The sequence below is a fragment of the Onychomys torridus genome, chromosome 15, assembly GCF_903995425.1.
Source record: "Onychomys torridus chromosome 15, mOncTor1.1, whole genome shotgun sequence".
Taxonomy (NCBI): domain Eukaryota; kingdom Metazoa; phylum Chordata; class Mammalia; order Rodentia; family Cricetidae; genus Onychomys; species Onychomys torridus.
Window position 1 is genome coordinate 69559684 of NC_050457.1, and position 25134 is coordinate 69584817.

A 25134-nucleotide genomic window follows, 5' to 3' on the forward strand; every position below is an offset into this window, starting at 1 on the left:
TGAGTGGATAAGGACAATTAACAGCCGATTTTTTTGAGTATCATTTCCTTTGATGGAGACTTACAATTTAACAGATTAAAGATGTGTGATTCAGAGAGCATTCTCTCACCACTCCAACTTTAAGTAACAATGTATTTTATTAGGGGGAGATAAGAAAAATGTTGAATGCTTTTGAGAAAAAAATTGAACTTAGAAATAGAAAAATTAGAAACGGCCCCTAAAATCAAAAGATGTCTTCACTCTAAAGGAGAAAAGCTTTCCTTCTCTGGTATATGGACAACAATATAAAATGGTTTCGGACATGTACTTAGCGGTCTCCATCCCAAAGAGAAGGCTCATGGCATGAAGATGTAGGAAGGGGGCAGCTTCAGCCTGTGGTAAGCAAAGAGGCTTCACTCAATCCAGCAGCACGCTCTCCACTTAGGTTCAAAGTAAAAACACACAACCAAAAAGAAAACAAGGCTACAACTAACGTTCACTTTATTCAATTCTGTTCTCTTAACTCAGAAGGCAACAGATGACCACATAAAAAGGAGCATTTTTGAATATATATACATAAAATTGGTCTGGGTACAGGTGTTCCCGGCGATAGAAAACTGACCCCACATCACTAAGTGTCCTATTTCACTCCTACCAGACACGCCGAGGCCTTAGTCGTCCCTTTCCATATAAGGTACAACAGGACTGTCATGATTACAAAGTGAGGCACTCCCACAGACAGGGATGGAAACACACACAACCACATATACTGTCTATCTTTATACTAATGCCAAAGCTACTGCTGGAGTCTTTGAAGAAAAGCCCTTACTCATGACAGCTGTTTAAAGATTTGACACAGCAGCGATACGCTGAAAAGAGAACATCTGATTGGCAGGGCAAATTAAGTGTGGGGATACAGGGCAGCTTAAGCAAAGAACTTAGAGACCCTTCACAAGAGAGGTCTTTAGTAACACTTCAGTGGTACTCTGCTCTCATCTTTTCCCTTGATGACTGAACAGTTAAGATTCTAGGCTTGTTTTAAACAAGAACTTTGAATGTCACAATGTAAAAGCGAGGCATCACAGACGAGCCTGATACCCTCCATCCTGGAGAGGAAAGGAGTGAGCTACTTCGAAGCACCGTGCTGACAAGTGCCAGAGTTCTTGTTTGAGGGCACCAGCTCCTGTGTCTGTAAACACAGAAGTGTAGAAACATCCAAATGCAGTTTCTGTGTTTGTCTTAAAAATCTATCAGTTCAACCTAAATTTAAGAACATACTTTAATGGCACATCTGTGCAGCACAGACGTTGTACCTAACAGATAAATTCATCGGCGGAAAGTTACTGCTACTTGTGTGAGGGGAAGGATGATCTAAGACTTCACAGTATTAAACCAAATGTTGAAATAAAAGTCACTTGTTCACATCTGCAATAGAGATGTCCTATCTCCTCTTCTCCCCCAGAGCATGGGAGTGGGGGTGGGGGACCACGACTATAAACACACAACTTTAAGGCTAGCTACACACAAACTTTACACTGGCATTTTCTTCAGCTTTCATCTAAACTATTAGTACTTTGTAGTTTAAAAATCAATCCATAATTTGTTAATAGTGAACAACTATACATTTCAAACTGACCATCTGATCACTGGTCATGTAAAACTAACCCCAAATGGTGATTTGTCTTCAAATTACAAATAATAAAGCACAAAGGTCTTTCCTAGTAAACTTCCTTGAAGACTGGATTAGCCCAATTCAAAATGAAGCAGAAGTCTTTAAATTCCCTGTAAAAACAGGCAGCAAATAGGAACAGAGTTTCCGAACTGAGCGTTTTAAGTGTTTATGACATTGGTGAATAAAACCTGTATGCCACCCCAGCAAATATTATGCACAATAAACCCTTATGAGGACACATCTAACTGAAAGCTCTAGGACAGAACAGAGCTGGAAACCCTGGAGGATTCCACAGTAAGAGAGTCTCCTGCCAGTAAAATGGGGGCAAATTTTGGTAACCTGTACTGTTTGTGTTTGTTTTTCAACAAAACAAGGTTCATTTAAAATTTCAGAGGATTAATAATCTTTAACTTTTTGTGGTAGAGCTATAAATTGTTTAAAATTAAAAATGGATCATAAACAATGTTATATGCCCAATTCACTGACATCTTTCTCCCCCAAAGATTAGGGTTTTATAGACATATCCCCATGGCAGGTGGCACAGCATCTTTACAGGACTAAGTCTGTGAGTGAAGGGGTTGCTGGAAGGACCTTACTCTACACACACAGGAGAAAGAACTGTTACAAAGTGACCAACAGTGTTAACACTGGATCCCATGGCAAGCACTGTTTTTGTTTTAAATATACTGCAGTTTTAAAACAAAGTATTTGCTTATCACTTAGTGAATAAAAAACAATAAACAAAAGCAGAACACATCGCTCTGAATATTGGTAGCTTATGTTTGGCTTTTGTACTTAAAAGGGGGGGGGGACCAAACCTTAGACCTTCCCACCTATGGGTTTTAATACTCCGTGGAATTCTTTTACAGTCTATGAAAGCTTCTAACACTACCCTTACAATACACCTTCACCATTAAACACTTGGATGATGGACCAACCATCCTAATCTTTTAAACTTCAAGGCATGAGTATTCAGTTCTCCATGATCTCACAGCACTTCTCCAATGCAACTCTTTCCTATGTAAAAGACCAGCTCAGGCTGCTTCCTTTCTACAAATAAAACTTAGTTTTATTTGCAGTTTACCATAAACAAAAAGCTTTGGAAATTGAGATTTCCTGACGTTTTCACAGCCTTAGCTGCAGCACACCGACAGCATGTTGGGTGTCCCAAGCCCCACACCACAGCCTAATGTTAGCCTCCGAGCTGTTACAATGCGTCACAATGTGGGCTGTTTGATGTTATCCCCTAAGATTTCTCACCTGGCATGAGGCTTTTGGCCACTGATGACAGAAAGAAAGAGCTGTATGGAAGGGGAGGAGACTAATGAAAATCTTCATTGGTAGTTTCTTTCTAAGTATAGACATGCCCCTAACAAGCACAAAACCCCAACTCCCAATGCTGATCACTAGGAATATTAAATTATCAAAATTAAAAATAATTTCCTCATCTAGCACAACATACTATACAATATTACAAACACAGACACATGAAAACAATCGGGCAGTAGAAAATGTACAACAGCTTTGGTGTTACATGGAATAACTTCCAAACACTGACTGTCTGTGAGGCACTCTGTCCACGTCCCTTCCCAGACTCCACTGCTCGTTCGGCTCCTGGTAAGGACTGACAGCCAAGGACAGGATGCAGTTACCTGGTGAGAATTGCTGGTAACACCATCAACTGTGCTCCCTCCACAAGATGTCACTCAGAGTCTCGCCTATACACTACTGCTCTGGGGCACGTTTCCTGTCGCGATCACAGCAGGTCCAAAATAAAGTGACAACTAGATTTCATAAATTAATATACATTTGTTAAAGATGTACAATGCACATTCTGTTTAATCCAAGGTTTTAGGGCATCAGGGAACTCCTATTTACACATGTACAGATGTCAGACAGCAGTGGTGTCGGCAGATGCAGGGAGGAGGAGCAGCAGTGCCAGACGTGCTGCTCTCTGAACGCTGAGGACACAAGTCAAGTACATGAACTTAAAAACAACGCTGAGAGATCACAGGGAGAATCTCCAAAGTGAGAAGTCCACAAAAAAGGACACGGAAAGGCAAGGAGAAGGTCAAGGAGCTGAGATAAGCACTTTATTCTTGGGATGACTGTGGAGGTGGTGTGGACGGGCCTTGCTTGCCAGATTTGCGCTCATAGTTCACCAGGCGCTGCCCCACAAGGTACCTAGAGTGCAGAAACAGGGCAGTTACTTTCCGGTATGACTCACACACACCAACCGTTCTTTCAGGGAGCAGCCAGTGGCTCCTTGTTAAATGTATTCAGATCCACTTACTAGCACTATTTCAAGAGGCAGGCCAGAGAGGAGCAAGGTAGAGCAAGGTCTTACGTCAGACTGCACATCATGTGCAGTGCTGGGGCCTTTCCTGCAGTGGGGAGCTTAGAGGTCCAGAGTGGGTGCAGCAAACAGATGAAGAGCATCTTCTTTTTCCCATTGGTTAGGGTTCACACTACATAAGCCACCTCAGTGTTCAGATTTTAGGAAGCAGACTACAGACATGAAGGGCAACGGGCTGGGATGTAAAAAACACAGGACCTGAAATACTTTGGTTCTAGAGCAAAGGAGCAATGGAGGGCAGATTTCAGCAAGGTCAAAGGTAGCTGTGAGACTGACTCATGTGAACAAACAGAGGAGTGCTGCTAACTTACATGCTGAGAAGAGGGAAAGGCGAGGGCAAACAGGGTGGGCTCTATTCGTGAGGTACACAGTGCTGAGGCTGGAGAACCTCCACACGGAGAGGAACATCCGCCCACCCCCAGCAGGACAGAGAAAGAGCTGCAAAGAGGGCTCACTGAGTAAGCAGATGTCCTGGGCACCAAGGCCTGGAGACGGCAGGAGACCAAACCAAAGGGCAGCCAGCTGTCAGAGCTGGGCACGGGTATGTGGAGGCACCCACTGCAGGCTCTGGGGCAGATGTGAGGTGGGCCAGGAAAGCCATGCAGGTGCATGCTCAGACTAGTGCAAAGTGGAGCCTGCATGTAATGAGCTGTCCGGAACAGAGGGCTGGGACCCCAGTTGATTTTTCAGTGACACAAGAATGGTAATGTTGTGTCACATGATTATTTTGAGGATAGGAAAGCATACAAAGCCTACAACAAAGGCTTGGCACATGTTAAGAGGCTCAATACGGCTAGCTGCGGATTCTCACGATCATCTTCTAACCATTTCATGCATCCCTTTTCTGTGAATGCACATAATCCTCAAGACATCACTCAGCTTCTGCTGTTTATAAAGCTCACAAGTCTTACTGTTCCTGTATCCATGATCTCAGTATCTTAATTCCTTTTTCATGACTAGTTCTTTTCTTGAAGTTAATCATTCTTTACCCTACTGCTCCCCGACAAAGCAGTGTTTTTGAAACTGAGGATTTTATAAATGTCCTAAACTATGGTGCTATCTGGCAGAATACATGGAGCCCTATCCAGCACACATCATCCCATGTATGTCACATCATCAGGATATGTCAAGAATGTGGGCAGTACCATGACAATAATAAAGCAAAGAAATACACACTACGTGATGGTGATTGCCCAAGACCCAAACTCATTCAATGACAGAAACAAGATTCTGAACTCACATCCCACTTTCAACCTCCCTCCCTCCTGGAAGTCCATGTCCCCTTCCTTCTCTCTATCCCGACAGATCAAGCTATGCCAAACGGTACATACACAGACAAACAGCACATGCTGAAGAGTGCACTGGGCCATGGAATGGGAAATAAAGTGTGGACACTGGAACCCAAACCTTCTCCTCTCAGTGACACGGAAGCAGGAGGGTGGTGATGGAAGGGAGAAGGGATGAGGGGAGAGAAACGAAAAGGATGCCTGAAAATACTATGATGAAGCAGTATCCTGTCTAATTAAAAATAATACACACATTAAGAGACAGGTGAGCACAGAAGCCTGAAAAGGGTAAACATGAGGACGGGGTCTCCAGAATGAAGAAGGAAAGAGGTAGAAACTCTGCAGTACTCCTACCAAAACTGACCACACTGAAAACCATCCTCTTCCCTCCTGCAGGGGACTGTCCTTTATACTCAGTCTGTCAGTGCATGGATTTTTATGTCGTTAATTTCCCAGAGACGCCTTGAACGATTTAAATTTCCTTCCTGAAAACATTTCTCTTAGGTATCCTCAGAATAAGGAAGGTGGCTATGGACTTGTCTCAAACAGGCATGTACAAATGAAGGGCAGCACTGTTAATACTGATGTGATGTCTCCCAGGCCATCAGGCTCAGGCAGTTATAAACTTGCTTTCTTTGTAAGACACAGGATAGCACAGGACTCAGACCGCTCTGAAGTCATGGAAGTTCCCTAGTCTGATCCTTCCCAGGATGCCATCCTCTCCAGCCACAAACACTCCACGCACTCAATCTGTTAGCAAACCCTGTTAATGGACATACAAAGTATGTCCTCTTCATTTTTTCTCGTGATTTATCATATTGAGCACAAAACCCACAAAATGACATCACCTTAAGAGTAGCTAGATGAACAGAATTCTGGACTTACTTGTCATTTTTAATGTGTTCATAAAGGCGCTTAAACTGGCGGACCTGGAAGGACAGGATCCCCATCAACACGACGACCATCAATAAAAACGGGTAAATCCGCCGGTGGACTAAGTTCTGCATTTCTGCAGTAACACCTGATCAACCAAACAAAGACAATTTCATTAAAGCAAAAGAAAATGGACTAATAGGCCTGCAGACTACGATGAGGTCCGGCCTTTCCCTAGGAAGAGAGACTTCACAAATGCTCTCAGACTCAAGGACTACACACAGGCAGTGAGTCTCACACTAACATCTGCTTCTCTTCTGTGAAATAACTTGAGTGCAGGTAGGTACTTCACAAGTCTCACCAAATGCAAACATCCTGGACTCCACAAGCAGTTGGTGGTTTCTTTTATGTAGTTCACCTGTATCACCATTTAAAAACTGAAAATACTGTGCTTATACAGAGCAAGAAATAGGGCTCAATGGTAGAGTACTTGCCTAGCCTGAGTAAGGCCTTAAGTTCAATTTCAAGCACTGAAAACAAACAAACAAACAAACAAACAAACAAACACTGTGCCTAAAAGATAGGAGATCTGACTAGGGATGAATTGGTACAGTGGTTGGCCAGCTGCGTTCAATACCCAGCAGCACTGCATAAAACTAGTCAGTGGACTATACATATACTCCCAGTCAAAGAGAAACAGAAGCACAACAGAAATCCCAGGTCCTCCTCACCTATACAGCAAGTTCAAAGGCAGCCTAAACTACCTGAGACCCCACCTTCCCACAAATCCAAACACAGTATATAATCAAACATATATTCATTTTTATAACACTCAAAAACTTCCTTTTCAACTTACAGCTTGAGAATTTTAACTCTCCTTGGGAATAGGGGAGGCTTTAAAACCAGAGAAAGTAAGTATTCTGAAGGAAGTCTTACAACTGGTTTACCCTAAACATCATTCATCTAATGTGGTGAAAGATCACGTACTCTGGAGCCCAGCACAACTAGAAGCTCCCTCTCCTCTTATTAAAATTTACAATTTGGGGAAGATGTTCAATCGCTATGAACTTCAATTTCCTCACCTCTAAACTGAAGTTGATAAAAAAGCCTTCAAGAGGTCTTCTAAGAACAAGAGACAGGGGTGGGGAGATGGGCTAGACAGCAGAGGACCTGGGTCTGACCCCTGAGCCCACATGGGAAATTTTGGCATGACGGTACACTTGTAATAACATTGCTGCAGAGCCTTGGCATTCAATGGCTAGCCAATGTTGCCTAATAAGTGAGCTCCAGACCAATGAAAGACCTTGCTTCAAAATAAGGTAGATTGTTCCTTATAGTTACCTAAGTAACAATATCCAAAGCTGCTTTCTGGCTTCCCCCAACACACAAACACACCCTGAAGAATACCAACAGTAACTACGTAAAGCACCAAGCCAGTGCCAGTAAGTGCTTTATTATTCATTTACTACTGTTACCCTTTTATTAAGAGTTTCCCAAAAGGTATAATAAAATTTACTTTTCTCCTTTTCATTGAGATAGGATCTTGATGTGTAGCACAAACTGGTCTCAAACTTAAGATTGTCAAGCTTCAGCCTCTCAAGTACTTGGATTATTAGGCACCCACCCTATGTCTTCAAAATGAAATTTCTAATCTACAAAAGAAAATTTCTAATCCTTTACTATGACAGGTTTAGGTGTGGAAATCAAATAGTAAGAGAGAGAGAGAGAGAGAGAGAGAGTGTGAGTGTGTGTGTGTGTGTGTGTGTGTGTGTGTGTGTGTGTGTGTGTGTTGAGATAGGGCTTCTCTGTGTAGCTTTGGCTGTCCTGGAGCTCCCTCTTCAGACCAAGCTGGCGTCAAACTTACAGAGATCTGCCTGCCTCTGCCTCCTGAGTGCTGGGATTGAAGGTGTGCACCACCACTGCCCAACTTCAAATAGTGATTCTTAAGTCTACATACTATCAATGGGGAAACTGTAATATACTTCAATAAACATAATAATATTTTTAAAAAAGCCAACAGGATATTCCAAATAGCCAAAATGGCAACAAACTTTGATTTAATGTTAGTGGGGTTTTTGTTGTTGTTGTTGTTGTTTTGTTCTTCTTCTAATAAATGTACTTTTTGAATTACCTACCTAGTAAAGGAACCACACCAGAAGCTATGACATATGGTATACACAGGGAAAGTAAGAGCACGGAGATCACCGGAGCTGCCAGCTTACGAATGATATAATGAAGGTCGATATTCCGAATGCCATTCGCGTAAACCTGAAATGTTAAAAAGTAATGGTTAAGGTGTGGGTCATTGAAATGTTCAGAGGATAAAGGTGACTGTCATCAAGTTTGATCTCTGGGACCCACAGGACAGCAGGAGAGAACTGACTCTTCCCAACTTGTCCTCTAACCATCACATGAGTGCTGGGGTACCCAGGAAAACCTAGTCATCTTAGAAAAATGCTACTATGTAGTTCTGCAGGGGAAAAAATGGATGAAAGTGGGAACTCTTGAAAATGAAAAGCACTATTTTAGACAGAGGGATAAGACAGAACTGTCTTTATTCTCTTCTCTTGGCTTCACAGCTTCTTAGAAGCCAGAGTGTGGCCCAACCCAAGCCCTTATTCCAAGATCTGAAGAACAAGCAGGCTTAAGCCTCTAAAGACACGGTCCATCTCCCAGTAAAGCAACCTGCATGTACTATCAGTAAGGAGCAGGCATCCCTGTGCTTCTCAGTCAGCCCTCATTATGTTCCTCATCTTGTGTCCTCTTGTCCGACCCCCCAACTCTAAAATGCAAAAGACAAATGGATCCCACAAACAACCTTTCGCAGCTCCCAGCTACAAATAAATCCTATTTCCAGAAGTCTTTGTAGAGGTCAGAGAGTTCCAAATGTACAGGCTCCTGCGTCTACTAGAAGGGTTATGCTGCCACAGGCACACACATAGTGGCCTTCTGATGTACTATTTCCTGGCCCCACTCTTGGGCTAAGAATCAACAGCTTGAGGGTCCAGGACTACCTTCAATGATTTTCTCATATACACTGGCCAGAGAGAACTACTGCCTTTAATTTCTATACATCAGGAAGAGGTGGGTCTTAAAACTGCTGCAGACCTGTAAGACTATCTATCTAGCAATTTCCTAAGAATAAAAAAGCTGAGCTACTCTGGAGTACATTTTCTAGATAACTAAAGTTTAAAAAATCAAGTACTAAAATCTCTTCATAGGCTATTTGGATAGAAGAAATCTTTCTGAAATGAATTACTGTACATCCTATTGATTAGCATTCAAAAGCACAATCTACTTTTTTCAAGGTTAGCACCATGATAACCAAGTTACCTGATAGTTCCCTAATAGAGCAACAGCCTTAGACACTATGTAATCAGAGTATTCCTAAGCAAGCCTGCCTCTATCTGTTATTTGAGTTTTGTCTAGTACAGGTGTAAAAGTAGGAATACTAAGTTTCATCAGAATGTCTGCAGTGGAAAAATGACAAGGGTCAGTTTTCCCTCACTTCAGACAAACCTGTAGGTAATTTAATTTACTGGCTAACCTTCAGGTGAGTTATAGGTGACTGACAAAAACCCACCACAGTGTGTGAAATCAGAATGAGCACTGAAGTGCCTTGACACCCTCAGCGTAAGTATGGCAAGCGGCACTGGAAGCAGTACTTGTAGGAAATCCTCCCTTTCTCTTTACATAAAAGCAAGGTACAAAGGGTGGTTCACCCTCCTGAGCCTACTAAGAAGAGCATGTGTAAGGCAGAGACAACGTGAACCTTTAGAGACCTAGAAAGGACCACAGGATACAACCCCGATGAACCTCACTAGCACTCTCCCAGCTTTTTCCCAGGGTCTCATGTGGCCCAGGCTGTTCCTGCACTTGCTATATAACTGAGGGTGGCCTTGAACACAGGCTCCTCCTTTCACATCTCAAATGCTGGAACTGTAGGCACGCAGCAGCACACATGGCTGTAACTACCACTTTATCATCTCTCCTCTTCTCTCAAGAAGCTGCTTACAGTTTCAAAATCCCTTTTCTTTGGTTTATCTAAAATTTTGTTAGTCTTTCTTAAAAAACAATGTTATCAGCTAGAATTCAAAGCTACCTCTTTAATAATTACTTATTCTAAAGGAATAAATTATTTTAACAGCCATAATATGGGAAAACAAAAGTGCCTCCTCTTTAAAAAGGGAAAAGAGGCCGGCAAGTTGGCCATGCGGGTAAAAGCAGTTGCTATGTGACCCTAATGATCTGAGTTTAATTCTTGGACCCCACAGTGGAAGGAGAAAACCGACTCCCAGAAACACACACATGCATACGGCAGAGAGAGAGAGAGAGAGAGAGAGAGAGAGAGAGAGAGAGAGAGAGAGAGAGAGAGAGAGAGAGAGAAACACTATATGTTCACATTAATGAAAATAGAGCTCAGAAAAGCAGAAACATGAAAACTAAAATTCCATTAGCTATATACAACCAGGACCCATTTCCCAATAACTTTCTCTGAAACTGGCTTCTTACCTGTTCAATGACAGTTTTCAACCACCACTGAGGACCCATCAGAGTTATAGCTGCGATAATTTTGGCGTGCAGCACTCCTAGTGCCCAGTCCTGTGGTTAGAGAAAATCAACAACACTTAACACATCTTCACTGACTTTGATGAAAGTCTACACAATGCTGTTCAGTTTCATGACAGAAGCTACACAGGACTGGGAATGCTGACAGCTTCTGGGAAAGAGTGAGAGAGTGAGTTTTCTTTAAGAGTTCTACGCTAACCAGGAGGGAGGCAGAAGGAAGCAGATCTCTATGAGTTCAAGGCCAGCCTGGTCTACAGAGTGAGTCCCAGGACAGCCAGGGCTTGGGGAGAAAAAAAAAAAAAAAGAAGAGTTCTTCGCTAGTGGGTAAAGGCCACACACCCACAAGTATATATGGGTAGCACATAATTGATGGATTAAAAACACTTTTCCCAAAGTTCCCAAAGGAACAAAGTTAAGAGCCAGTGAGGGAAGGGGATGAATCTGGGAAGAGTGGAGGGAAGGAATGAATATGATCAAATGATCAAAATAAAGTGTACAAAACTCTCAAAAAACAAAGGGCAGGGGTTAATATATAAAAGCTCAAAATGAAGATAAATCTTTTAGAAACCTACTTTATTCTCTCAAGAGAATATAGAAAAGTCTGGGCATTAATGGAGACCCAACAATCGAATGCAATGAATGCTATTATTTTATCAATGCTTGTTGCTTGTCCTGGGTTATTGGTATGGACTGAGCCAAGTTATGTTGTCATAAGACATTTGGGGCCTAAGAAATTACTCCAAAGGCTCACAAGCTCAGGTATTTGTGGTGTTCCTGAACTGTTACCGGATCAAGACTATTTTCTACTCCCAGTACCACTGAAACCAGGGTCCTCATGGTACCCTGTCTCCAACCTCTCCCCTTCAGCTAGCCAGTGACTACTCCACTCCTCCCATCCCATCGAGACACTTTAAACAATGTACATCAGACCCTACAAGCATTAGTCCTTGCTTAGAAACATAAATCCTCATGACAACATGAAATACTCCCTTACATTTTTAAAAATTTCATTATTTATTTTGGGGAGACAGGGAACAAGTGCATCCCATGGCACATGTGTGGATCAGTTCTTCCACAAATCTGTGAGTCCACACATGTGAGTCCTGGACAGCAAGCTCAGTGAAGAGCAACATTTTAACCCAAAAGTATTCTGAGGGAGGGATTTATATGGCCATTACATTTTAAAAGCAAGAGCAAAGGTCATTTTAACATCTTTACAAGGGTTCCTAGAACTGAAAAACAATCTTCCTAAACCAACTGCAAAAAAGTAAACTAAAATAATCAAAGCTATTTTTTCTGATCTCAAACCATTAGCAACAATCACAAGGATAAGACACACATACCTGCCAAGGGTAGAAAAGGGGAGTCTGGTCAAGAGGGACCCTCAGAGGAGCAACAATAACCAGCTCAAACAGGAGCCCCAGTAGCAGTGGGACAACTCCGGCCAGCAGCACAGCAACTATCAAAGTCTTCATGATCTAGTAGGAGACAGGACACCTCATCATTACAGAGAAGGCTGCTGTAACAAACTCCAGTCCACTGCCAGGCCTGATGCCCCCGGCAACCGCACTATTTTAAACAACATCTACACACACTTTTATGTTAGATACTTCAGGGGAGTTTCTTTTTTTAACGCATCTATGTACATGTCCTGGATCATATGCAAATGGGGGCCAAAGGACCATCTCAAATGTCACCCCCTACTTTAAGAAAGAGAGTCTCACTGGCCCAGAACTCATCAATTAGGCTAGGCTGGTCAGCCAGCGAACCCAGGCAGCAAGTACTCCTGTTTCTGCCTCTTCATAACTGAAATTACAAGAATACATCACCATATCCAGGATGCTATATGGGTCCTGGAGACTGAATGTGGGTCCTTTCAGATTGTTAGGCAAGAGTTTTATCAGACTAGTCATCCCCAAACCCATGAAGTGAACTTGCTAGAATGCACGAATGCAGAGCTCTAGCTGCAACAAAACCTATCACTACTATGGAGTATTGCTATAAAACAAAATTTTTCCAAAAATTTCATTTACTGTTATATACAATTAACAAGATGACTTTGCTGTTTTCCTCAAAATATCCTTCTCAGTACATGACTTTTATCTGCCTGCAAAAAATCTACTGATTCGCCAAAACACTGACCCAACAGCTATACCAAACTCAAACTGATCTATGAGCCCTTGGATGGTTCATCCTAACTCTATTTAAAGAAATTAAGCAAGCCAATCAGACTGACTACATTAGAACAGTCTGGTTTTCTGATGAATAAATAATCTGATCAATACATTAGCAATTAGAGCTAGTGTATTCACTATGCAGCTTTAGAATTTGGATTAAGTAGCAAAATAAGAACAAACTGATAAAAGGAACTTTAAAATATTTACAATGAAATCAATCTTACAGTGACTCTGGGTTCTGGTGACCTCTTTACAAGGTGGTTTCAGTGGACACAACTATTCTAACATATGATCAAACAAGGGATTGGTGGAGGAACACATACTACCTCTTTACATGGCATTTGTAATGATATGAAAGACTACCAAAGAAAACTAAAATTAGCTGGTTTCTGCATTAAACATTGTTAAGTTGCTCATTATCCTAAGGACTAAGTAGCAATGAACTCCCTCCACTCATAATCTACAATAAATCTCTCACTACACACATGGATTTTATCAATACACAGTAATGATACAATGGTGGAAAAATGAAATATGGTAGTCTGATTAGTACACACCTCATACACATAGGTATTAGTGAGTTAGCATGTAGGTGCAAATAAAAATTATAAAAAATGGTTTCAGCATAAATATAAATATATAAACTCTAAGGGAAAGCAAAATATAAACTCAGATACAGAAATCAGAGCTAATTACCCAAATGACTAGACAAAGAAGTGCCCTACCGTGTTCACCAGCCCAGCCAACAGTGTGTACAGGTATGCATCCCCACACTCAGATAAGCATCTAACTGTCTTTGATTCTGTGTGAAATCAGGGTTTTGAGATTACTTGTTCATTACTTGGGCATTCACATCTCCAAAAGCATTTTCTATAATTCTTAATTATTTCATAAGATCACTTAGCAGCATTCTTCTGTTAACTCAAGTGTGTCTGGGTACAGAACTGTCTTTCAAGTGAAATGGAAGGGTACTATCTTAAAGGAATGGTCATTCTGTTAAAAAGATAAACTCTCCTGAAAGATAGTGGCAGAGAGAAGATAAATGGGAAATAGCTGTTGAAGTATTTACTACCACCAGACAGGACCAATCTCTGGTTACAGAAACCTACCATGAGGGACCACTCTTTAACCTTCTGGAAAATCACTCTGCGTCCCTGGGGCATCCAGGCCACCAGCACCGTCACCGCCCTTATGGTTAGCCAACATACATAGAGACCACAAGCAGCCGTGTACAGCTCATGGATTTTGGCGGTCCCCGTCCAAAATGACATTAACCAACGGCCAGCAAATACTGAAAATAGAAAGGCTGACAAATGAGACATGTGGCTAGGTAAAGAGAACTGTAATCTTGACATTCTATAAATACTTTCACATCAGAATAAAGAAAAACAATTCTCTAGAAAACAGAATTACTTCATTAAGAAATACCTAAACACAGAGAATCAATGAGCTGATTCTCCCAGAATATGCACCCTGGTGTGCCATGCCATTTACTAATTTCTCCTATCCTGGAAAGTTATGAGCATTGGTGCTTTCATTATTTTTACTACCAAGTAAAATTATTATGCTAATAGAATAAAGATAGAAATTTTCTTTTCTTTCTTTCTTTCTTCTTCTTTTTTTTTTTTTTTTTTTGGTTTTTCAAGACAGGGTTTCTCTGTGTAGCTTTGCACCTTTCCTGGAACTCGCTTGGTAACCTAGGCTGGCCTTGAACTATTATTTGTGCTGTCAACACTTTATCTAGGAACATTACAAACAATTTAGGTTTTCTTCCAAATGATCCTGTCATTTGCACAGAAAACTCCATTTTATAAAATAAAGGGAGTGGGCACAATAACATTTCAAAACACAGTATCAAAGAATACTGTATAAACTTTCTTTTAAAAAAATCAACACCAAAATAGAACAAAAACACAGGTTTGAAATCTTCCTAAAGGTTGTTAGTTTTGTGCTTTGTCTTCTGTTTTGAGACAGGGCTTGACACTACAGTCAAAGGTGGTCTAAAACTCAAATGCAACCTTCCTACCTCAGCTTTCTGAGTGCTGGGATCTCCAGTGTGAGTCACAGGGACAGGAAAGACTTGTTGGGAATAAACTCTAAGGTACAGCCACCCAGTAAACTGCTCAAGCATATCCTTTATAGAATTTTTTAGCTTTGTGTACATAACTGACTCTCAATAAAGCTGACTAAGATCTCTGATGTTCTCTTGTGGACTGCCTTCCTTCCCAGTACTGTGTCTGAAGACCTACACAGAGCTGGTCAGTGCATGCGCATTTTCACTATCCTTTCATTCATGCTCCGACGGTCAATCCTTCATCCAACACAGACATGACTTACACCTCAAAGTGAAGAAGCAGGGCTCAGCCACAGGCCTTGACCCATCAGTTACAGAGTAGAAGACAGATCTGAATGTATGTCTACATGATAAAGCTCATGTTTTTGCTTGGTAAACTGTATACTACCTCTAGTCAAACTAAGCTAGCTCAACAGTCAAACATTATAAGTCATGTCATAATAAGCAGACTTCTCATCAACTCACAAACTAGTCTGAATATGGAAATAGCTCTTTTACAGACTAACATTGCACTGGGAGTACAGTCAAGCATTCATAAGCCTGAGGTTCAACCAACAAAAAAAGAGGATGGATATATTTGTCCCATGAAATAAGTAAATGTGCATATTCATCCTAAGACACCAAAATCACCACTGACACCCTGCAGAGTGTTTAGTGCTCCATGTAAGTGTCCACTCTAGGGTTTGTCTCTGAAATGTCTCTATTAGTTTTACATTTAATAGCCAATTTCTATTCTCTCTCTCTTCCTTCTGTTCTCCTCTCCCTCCCCTCTGCTTCTGAGAAGACAGGTAGCTTCCGGCCAATCAGTTAAGTTGTAGCTAAGGGAGGTAACCTATGGGAAGAAGCAAGGCCCCATTAACCTCAGATGTGCATCTTGTCAAAGCTCTTCTGTAATGAACTAAAAACTACTCTTTCTACGATGTAGGACTAGATTAAAGGAAAATGTTTAAATGTTCAATGATGCTGAATTACTTTCATATTACTAAATTCAAACATAAAAACTATTTTCTTTTATTTATGTTTTAAATACTGGTAAGACCATGGGAATGGAACATAAAAAGCCTTGAGGATGTTCACATTGTAGCTAGGTAGTTAGCCAGCTGGACTGGAAGAAGGACAAGGAAGCTTCAAGTCTTACAAGGTCAGAAGTCTCCCTGTAGAGTGTTCAGCCAAGAGGACGTTTGCATCACACATACCGCCATTCGACATTCCCCACAGCCCAGAGACCATTGAGGAAGAGGCAACAGAAACGGTCAAACAGAGCAGAGCAGATCTGCTCACAAACTCACAGCAGCTATGTTTGCTGGCATGGATCAGGAAGGAGTTCATGAGCCCTACCCCTAACTGGGGAACAGCTGATGGCTTCTAGGGAAGAATCTGTTTTCTTTAAGGGTAGGGGCTCCTGACAGGTCGACCACTCTATAGTGCTGGGCGGTGGTGGCACATGCCTTTAATCCCAGCACTTGGGAGGAGAGGCCAGTCTGATCTACAGAGCAAGTTCCAGGACAGCTAGAGCTACACAGAGAAACTCTGTCTCGAAAAACCAAAATAAAATAAAATTATCAAAGAATCAATAAAAATCTTTTAAAAGTCTCCATGTAGAAATAGTAAAACTTCACTTTTAACCAAATGAAGGTAAACATCATAATTTCTCCAAATTAATAATTTTTTAATTTTTAGAAACATCACTTTAATTTTAATGTCCCTAGTTATTCCTTCCCGGCCTTATAACTACTCATGAGACAAATTTTAATACAAATTTGATGTATAAAATTATTGAGTTAGTATTATCATCATCAAGAATTACTCAATATACCATTTAGTGGTTAATAACTATCAGTATGATTTGGAAAGTCTTGACTGGACATAAACTACAGGACAAGTTATTCTGTGATTTGTCACTGGCTTTGTACACTCCATCTCACTGAGAACTGACCTCTGGAGAGGATGGCAAGCTACTGTATCCAACCAGAGAGGTTTACTTGTTAGATGAAGAAATCCTGTTTGGTTGAAAATTTTAGCAAAGTCAATGCCAGAGAAGATCAATATATGTGAATCCCAGAGTTGAGGAAACAGTCTAACTTTATAAAGTTCTTTACATACTGACTGAGAAAATGTCTTAAGTCTTACAAATAACTTTGAAAACCCACAGTACGATGCACCACAAAAACTGAGAGGCTGTAGTGCCATGCTCTAGAATAAACCCATAACTGTTTTTGGAACTGATGAACCTATGCACTGTGGAGTCCAACAGAATGAAGTACCCCTAAGGGATCAATAGCCTATGAACCAAACATTAGGACTATTTCCATTTTCTACTTGATGATAAATCTCTTCTCCCTAAGATATTACCTGTTTTGAGAAAAGAATCTTAACATTTAATAGCTGAATGCTAGGATAAACTCATACCTGGTAAGGTAAGGCAAATGAGGCTGGCAATTAGTAATGTTATGCACATGAAGACAATCAGCAGAAATATCTGCAAGAAAAAACAGAGTTCGTAAGTGGTTCACATGTCTTCAATGTATTCTGATACTCCTCAAAGAATCCACATAACACTCCCACTATAAAGGCCTGCCATTGGGACAGGGACACATGATGCCTGTAATCCCAGAATTGATGAGAAAGAAAGAGCAGAGGGAGGCGGTCCGCACCTGTGCTTTTGGGAGAGAGAGGTGGCCTATAGAAAGTAAGTGTTTTCACACAATCAGATCTACCCACAATAAAGAAGCAAACATATTTATACTCAGTAAAACAAACTCAACCAAAATTTAGTATTAACAAATTTAAATTACCCATCCTTCTAAACAGTGCTATTCAATTAGATGTTCTGTGTGGTGATAGATACATCTAATTCTGCACTGTCCAATACAGCAGCCACTGGCCACATGTGGCTGCTGAACTCCTGACATGTGAATAGTGTTGTGTAATGATTTAAAATTTTATTTTCATTACTCTTAACTATAAATAAATACATGTAGTCAGTGGCTACTGTCTTGGGAAGTATCAATGGAACAACAGCGCACACAGGGAAGAGGAGAACCCTTTCCTGGGCTGAAAGGCAGCACTGTAGTTCATTTTCTACCTTACCAGGTACACCTTCCCCAAGATCAGAGGGCAGAGGTCTTGAGAAAAACCTCATTAACACTCTAACTTTGCCTGCCCGAACAGCCTTTGTGATTCTGTCTCTGATAGCCTTTTTGTCCCCTAATTCAGCAAGAGGGCTGCGTGAAGGACAGGGTGTTCACTATGAGGCCTGCTTTTAGGATCCACAGAAAAAGGAACTGAAGAAAGACCTTCTTGTTTCCTTCATCACGGTAAGCAACATTTTCTAGAATAAGTTGTTTCATCAAAATAGATGTGGTTCTCAGTGAGGCGAAGCACAAAATCGTGAGTGCCAACTAGTGTACACATGATATTCAAGACTCTCCACTTGGCTGCTGCCCATCCAAGAGTCCTGCCTGCCACAGCTTCCTTTGTCCCTCATCTCTCCTCTGCATACATCCCCCATCCTCTAAATTACAATGTCATCCCCAGTTCCAAGCTTACCATGTCCCAGGTGCCCTTTCCTGGCATATGCCTGGAATGCCCTTCCTACTTTCCACTTCTTAATCTGCTTACCCTTTCAGCACTAAAGACAGCTTAGGTATCACCTTCTCCATGAAGATTTCTATGCACTTGTATTACAAACCAGTGGCCCCTGCCCAAAAGTAGTCATAGTGCCCTCAGAAAACATCTACTCTGAGAACCCGAATCTGCTACTATTTGGATTTGCTTTTTAATCTCCCAAAGTTCTCTGAAAGTGGTTTCAGGGCATGATCTCTATAACTTTAACACTCATCAAAAATACCAGACACTCAAGGTGTGCTTAGATAATGGCTACATATGACCAACAGGTAATAGAAAAATATGATGATGAGTATTTTTACAAAAAAAAGGACTAAGGATAAAAGGTTTTAAAAAATCTACCCAAATTTCAAAATAATCAGACTCATAACCTCAAACCATTATAAACAAAGATTTGAAATACAACAAATTGCATATAAATGGCACTAATCATCAGGATAAATTTCTGACAAGATTGTGAATCACAAAATGACTGCTAGCTTCAAGACCATGAAACAGGCATATTTTTAGCCAAGCTGGTCTTCAGTTTCATTAGATATCAACATGAGACAACCACCCACATCTGTGACATGTGAGGTCCTAAAGTATATACTGGACATGGTAAGCTTGGAATTACATATAACTATTTAGGAGATGGTCTATAAGAGGAGAGGTCTGGGATGGGCAGGAGCCAGAAAGAAGAGTCTTGAAGACCATACATACATACACTACTCCACACTCACTGCATTGTGCCTCATGGGCCTTTGCCCTACTGAGGAACACAATTCTGTTCCAATCCAATAGCTGTGAGTGGGGATTTTAAATCAGAGGCAAACACTAACATGTCATTACAGTTCTTGACACACACATAAAATGTTATCCATCATGCTAGCTTCTAATTTACAATCTTTTTTTTTTTCTCAAACAACAAGAGTTAAAGTCCATTGAATCCTAATTGCACACAGTATCCATCTCTAAAATCTGACAACGTATTTTGAACATTAAAGTTGCATGAATAATATAACAGGTTTGTTTCCAGGGACCATAAAGCATAACTACACAGTTCCAATTTAACAGCATTAATTCTCAAAAGAAAACTGAAAGAAAAGACTAATTTACAGAAATCAGGCTACATAGACTTACCCTGAGTGGGAAATTAAAAGGCCGGCGGTAAGGCTGAAAGCCGACAGGTCCTCCCTGCTGGAGTATGGCTTGGTGGGCTGCATGCAGACCCTCCCCAGCAGGAACAGCATTGTTGTTTCGAGCAGGCTGGTTATTGTTGACCTGCTGATTTGCACTGTTCTCATTTTCTTCCTGGTCTCCCAGTAAGTAGGAATGAAGGTCGCTACATAGAAGTTACACCAGTGAGTCTCATTTCAGGTCAGAGTGACAATGACAAGCATAGTGTATTTTCTTAAAGGAGAGAAAACGTGTATGTGGATTCTATAGAGAGCATTGCTTCTGCTATCTAGACTAAATGCTAGTGTCTGCTTCAAATTAAACTCTTCCAACTATATTAGCTAGCTCGTGGGACACTCCACAAATTCAACCTATTTTGTCTCCTCACCCAACATCTGGGAAGAAATCAGTGATTAGAGGAAAACATAAGACAGTTGGCATTAGGCTCCAGAGTGAAAATCTTTTTCTTCTTCCCAAATGATTGCTGTGTCTCCCATACAAGCTACAAATCAATTCAGACAAGAGTAGCCCTGGAGAGAAGGATGGTGTTTAATCAAATATAACCAAGTCTACACCACACAGTAATTTAACACAGTATGCCAAATATTTCAGAGACTTCCCCTATCTCATAGACTCAATAAATAAATTCAGCACAACAAATACAAATGGTTATGGGGATTAGCCCTGATCATCAACCTGACAAGATCTAGAGTCATAGTGTTGGCCAGTTTTATGCGTCAACTGGACACAGGCTATAGTCATCTGGGAAGGAACATAATAAATTAAGAATATGCCCCCACGAGACTGACCTGTGACTAAGCCTATAGTGCATTTTCTTGATTAGTGATTAATGAGGGAGGGCCTATTCCACAGAGGGTGGGTGCCATCCCTGGGTGAGTGGTTTGGAGATGGGATGAGTATAAGAAATAGGATGACAAAGCCCTAAGAACCAAGCCAGTAAACAGCATTCCTTTATGGCCTCTGCATCCATCCTGTCTACAGGTTCTTGCCTTGAGTTCTCACCCTGACTTCCTTTGGTGATGGACTGCTACCTGGAAATGTAAGATGAAATAAACCCTCTCCTCCCAAAGTTGCTTTTGGTCATGGTGTTTTAGTGTAGTAATGAAACTCCTAATTAAGACAGAACCTAGGAGACAGGCCTCTAGAATGCCAGTGAGAGAATGTCTAAATTAGGCTAAGGTGGAAAGAACCATCCTAAAAGTGGGTGATACCATTCACTGTGAAGGCCAAGGATCCTGAACAGAATAAATTAGGAAAGCTAGCCATGGACTAGCATTTCTTTCTCTCTGCTTCCTGAATGCAAATGTTATACCTCAAGCTCCTACTGCCAAGACTTGCCTACCACAATGAACTCTACCCTCAAAATGTAAGCCAAAACAAACATGCTTGTATTTATCACAGCCACACGAAAAGTAACTAAGTAACAAGCAAGAAATCAAACCTTAGAAAACTTTCTTTACTTGGTTAGAATCCCTAATAAAGTAAATAATAAAATAAAGGTAAGTCAGCTTGTCTTTAAATGCACCACATTTTTTAACTTTTAAGTTAATTTGTATTGATGGGACTGTCACACTCCTATATAAGCACACCATGTAGTCTAACTGTGCTGCTGGCCCCAATACCCTTTGTTTGCCACAGCGAACAGCACAAAAGGTGCAGCAGTGAGCCTGCACCAGAGGGGAAAGGGTGTACACACCCTTCTTGAAAGGGTAACCTGTGGATAGCACTCAGCTGTTATTAAACCTAGGGTTTTCTAAGTGTTTTTATTTACATGTGTGCATGTGTGTATATATGACATATGTGTGTAGGTGCCCACAGAGCCAGAAAATGTGTCAGATCCCCAGAGTTGGACTCACGGACAGTTGAGGGAGCCTGACATTAGTTCTGGGAAATGAACTGGTCCTCTGGAAGAATAGCAAGAACCCTTACTGCTGAGCCATCTCTCCAGAGTCTAAAACTACTTTTTATTGGCTGGAATGCAGAATTCACTCCTTTCAGGAAGGTTATAAAACAAGATAGGCCATGGTGGCACATGCCTGTACTCTCAGTATCAAGAAGACTAGGGCATGAGGACTCTACAGTTACACCTTAGGTAAGACTGTCTCAAAATTAAAAATAAAATATGGGGCTAGAGATGTCACTCAGTGGTATAGCATTTGTATAGTATGTATGAGGTCCTGGCTTCAATCCCCAGTATCAGAAAAAAGAAAAAAAAAGAAGTTATAGAGATAGACAACACAGAAGCCCAGGGAGTCAGCTGCTATACTCACAGCAAGTATCCAGCAGTAACGGTCCATGCACGCACAAGCCCCTTCAGCCACTGCCTCGTGTGTCCCTGTTCCAGCAATGCTGGCAAGACGACCTGCAGCAGGAGCAGCTCAAGGGAAAGCTCACTCACCGGAGCATCACTACAACAGTTACAGGTTTACGACATGAGTCCTATTTCCATTATAATTTATAAAACATCTAATCAGATTAAACAAATCTCCAAGCAAAATGAACCCATTGTCTTTATTGCTTTTCTCGCACTTGCTCTTCAAGTCAGTGAGGCTATCCTCCCAGACTTCCCTGAAGCTGTTCCTGGTCCCTTGGTGTCCATGCCACTATATTCACTTGCACTGTGAGAGCAGCATGTTAGAGCTGCTCACCCATCCTCCTAACGTCTCCCTCAACAGCTTCCAAACCAGCTGCTTCCCCTTTGCTTCTCCAGTCTAGAAATATGAGACCCCATTCTGTCCTCTTTTTCAACTAAGCTTATTCCTTGTGTGACTGTGACTGTGGCTTGCATACCACCTTCATCTACTACTGACATTTCTTCCCTGACTCCTAACTTGTATATCCACGATGGAGCTCAGTGCTCCACATTGATGTGTACCTAGAATACACATCCAACCAAACCATTAATCTCTTTCCATTGTCACCTCAGTACATTAAGCCCATACTTCCCATGCTAAGAAAGAACTTCTGATTTCTGACTTCCTTCTTTACACTTCACAACCACACTGCTGGACTCCTTTGACTCTGTGCCCTTCCCATCTCCACTAGGATCATCACATTCTCTTCTGGCTACTCTAACCTCATCATTCTCACTCTCTTATCACTGAGGTGCCAGAGTGAGCCTGATAGTCAAAGTGTTCATTACAGCCTCCAAGACTCAAAAAGCTGACTTTCAAGACTTCTCTGACTTCATCCCCAACTACTGTGCTCTCTCCTTCTTAGCCAAACTAGCCTGTCAAACAGACCTGGGTGCTATTGTGCCCACCTGAGTCAGTCTCAAAGGATGCACATGGTTTAGCACCCCTTCCTCATCTCCCTTCAGGGCTTTCCTCAACTGTCACTGCAGTCTATCAATCAGTTACTCCTTCTAAATTAAAACCCCATTTTGGGCGTTCTCTATTCTTTTCTCTAAAGCAGTAATGATTATTAATCATAAAACATGTTTTATCTATTTTAAAGCCTTCTCCTTGCCCCAAAACGTAACCTGTACTATGGAGGAACTACTGACAATTCTTAACAGAGGAATAATAAACCCAAACTTTCAGAAAATCTAGACAGCAGGGATGAGGGTGGGATATAAATGGAGAGCAAAGGGAGAAGGAAACTAAGCTACTGAGTGGTAAGAAGTTGGTTTAGTGCAAGGTCTTAAGGACTTGGAACCCACAAAACTTAAAAAGGACAGAAGTAAACTTGAGGAAGCAATCTCATTCCCCATAGCTTGAGGAGAACTCTGGGGTAATGAAGTCACTGAAAAGTTTAAACACAAAAAGATGAAAGCCTTGAGTCTTATTTTTAGTTAATAGTTAAACAAAGAAAAAACAATGCCACTAATTCTCATTAAGTGTGGTAAAACTTTCTAAACAAATGTAAAAATAAATCTTCCTTTGAAAAATTTAACTATTAGCATGTATATGAGAGTATGGCAAAATGAAACTATCACATAAAATGTTTAATGTAATTTGAATATTAAATTCCCCATAGTGACATATCATTATAGTTTTTCTAAGTTTTAAAAATTTATCTACAAAAAAAAAAAAAAAAAGCCAGGTGTTGGTGGCACACGCCTTTAATCCCAGCACTCGGGAGGCAGAGGCAGGCGGATCTCTGTGAGTTCAAGGCTAGCCTGGGCTACCAAGTGAGGTCTGGGAAAGGTGCAAAGCTACACAGGGAAACCTTGTCTCGAGAAAAAAAAAAAATGTATCTGTAGGGTTGGAGATGCCACTCAATGGTAAAGTACTTGCTTACCATACTAGCACTGAGTTCAAGCCCCCAAACCACCAAAATAACAACAAAATTCTTACCTGTAGAGCATGACATTGTAGGGAAGAAAATTAGGCAAGAGACTCTTAATTATACGTATAGGAAGCCAGAGCATCAGAAGTACAATGGAGCCAAAGACAATCTGAAGTAAGAAACAAGCACAACCCCACTTTGAGTCCAGCAAACTACTTGGTAAGTACATTCCACTGGCTCAGGTAAATACAGTCAGTATGCTCCCCCAGCCCTCCCAATCTAAAAGGATACAAACAACAAAAACACTGTATGAAATTAAAAGATAGCATTGGATTTAAAAAAAAAAAAAAAAGGTCTGCTCACCACTGACAAAATAAATCTTCGGAGATGCCTATAAATGGGCAAGTGGATCATTTCCTGTACTGGATTAAAATCTGGATCATTCAAATTCCTTAAAAACCATAAGACACCAGGTCGAAGTACCTGCAAATATATTTAAAGGGTGATAGATACCCAATAACATCTTTATGCTATACATATGAACATTAACAGAAAAATAAGGTCCTAAAGAATTCACAACTGTCAATGGAAAAAGAAGTTCCTTAGCCAGAAATTCTATCAAACTACTGTGCTTTTAATGACTTTTGATGCTTTTAATAGAAAACTGGAAAATACTCACTGAGAACAATTTATTAAGAAATCTGGATCACTGAGGTAAAAATATATAAACATTACTACATACTATATGATGTATAGTATTTAGGGGAAGGATCCAGACCCACCCCCTATCCTCCTCAAATTTTTCACAGAGTAAAGCACAAATGACATTCAGCCTCTGTGATTTCACATTCCATTCCCAGTGGCTTTGTTAGGCTTTCTCCTCCATCACCAGTCTTAGTAAATAAAGAAAGCTAATTTGTTCAAAGGATTTATTCATTTCCAAAAACAAAGGAGAACAGGAATTGTGCCTTTGTTTCTTATTATTACCCCAGCATAGAGCATAGAATCTGAAGCTTGAGATGTATATTAAGGAAACACTAATCTTCCCTCATTTTTAAACCAGTTAGAACAGGATCTGTGAAGGTTCCCACCTGGCAAGTAAACTGGGATCA

At 40.9% G+C, this 25134-nt stretch overlaps 1 protein-coding gene across 2 annotated transcripts in view; it reads right to left on the bottom strand.

Moving 5' to 3' along the window:
* Nucleotides 1–463: 463 nt before the first annotated feature.
* The window catches only part of Marchf6 (membrane associated ring-CH-type finger 6), a 67672-nt gene continuing 43001 nt past the window's right edge, over nucleotides 464–25134 (bottom strand). The window contains exons 16-26 of one of the 2 annotated variants that reach the window (XM_036206815.1): nucleotides 24386–24505; nucleotides 24091–24191; nucleotides 22063–22200; nucleotides 19736–19937; nucleotides 17396–17465; nucleotides 14022–14203; nucleotides 12079–12213; nucleotides 10679–10768; nucleotides 8302–8434; nucleotides 6179–6314; nucleotides 464–3835 (exon numbers count right to left, since the gene is read on the bottom strand). In XM_036206815.1, coding sequence (XP_036062708.1) covers nucleotides 3745–3835; nucleotides 6179–6314; nucleotides 8302–8434; nucleotides 10679–10768; nucleotides 12079–12213; nucleotides 14022–14203; nucleotides 17396–17465; nucleotides 19736–19937; nucleotides 22063–22200; nucleotides 24091–24191; nucleotides 24386–24505 — 1398 coding nt within the window. In that variant the 3' untranslated portion in view covers nucleotides 464–3744. Of the gene's footprint in view, nucleotides 3836–6178; nucleotides 6315–8301; nucleotides 8435–10678; nucleotides 10769–12078; nucleotides 12214–14021; nucleotides 14219–17395; nucleotides 17466–19735; nucleotides 19938–22062; nucleotides 22201–24090; nucleotides 24192–24385; nucleotides 24506–25134 lie in introns of both variants that reach the window. The other variant, XM_036206814.1, reaches the window with a different exon arrangement.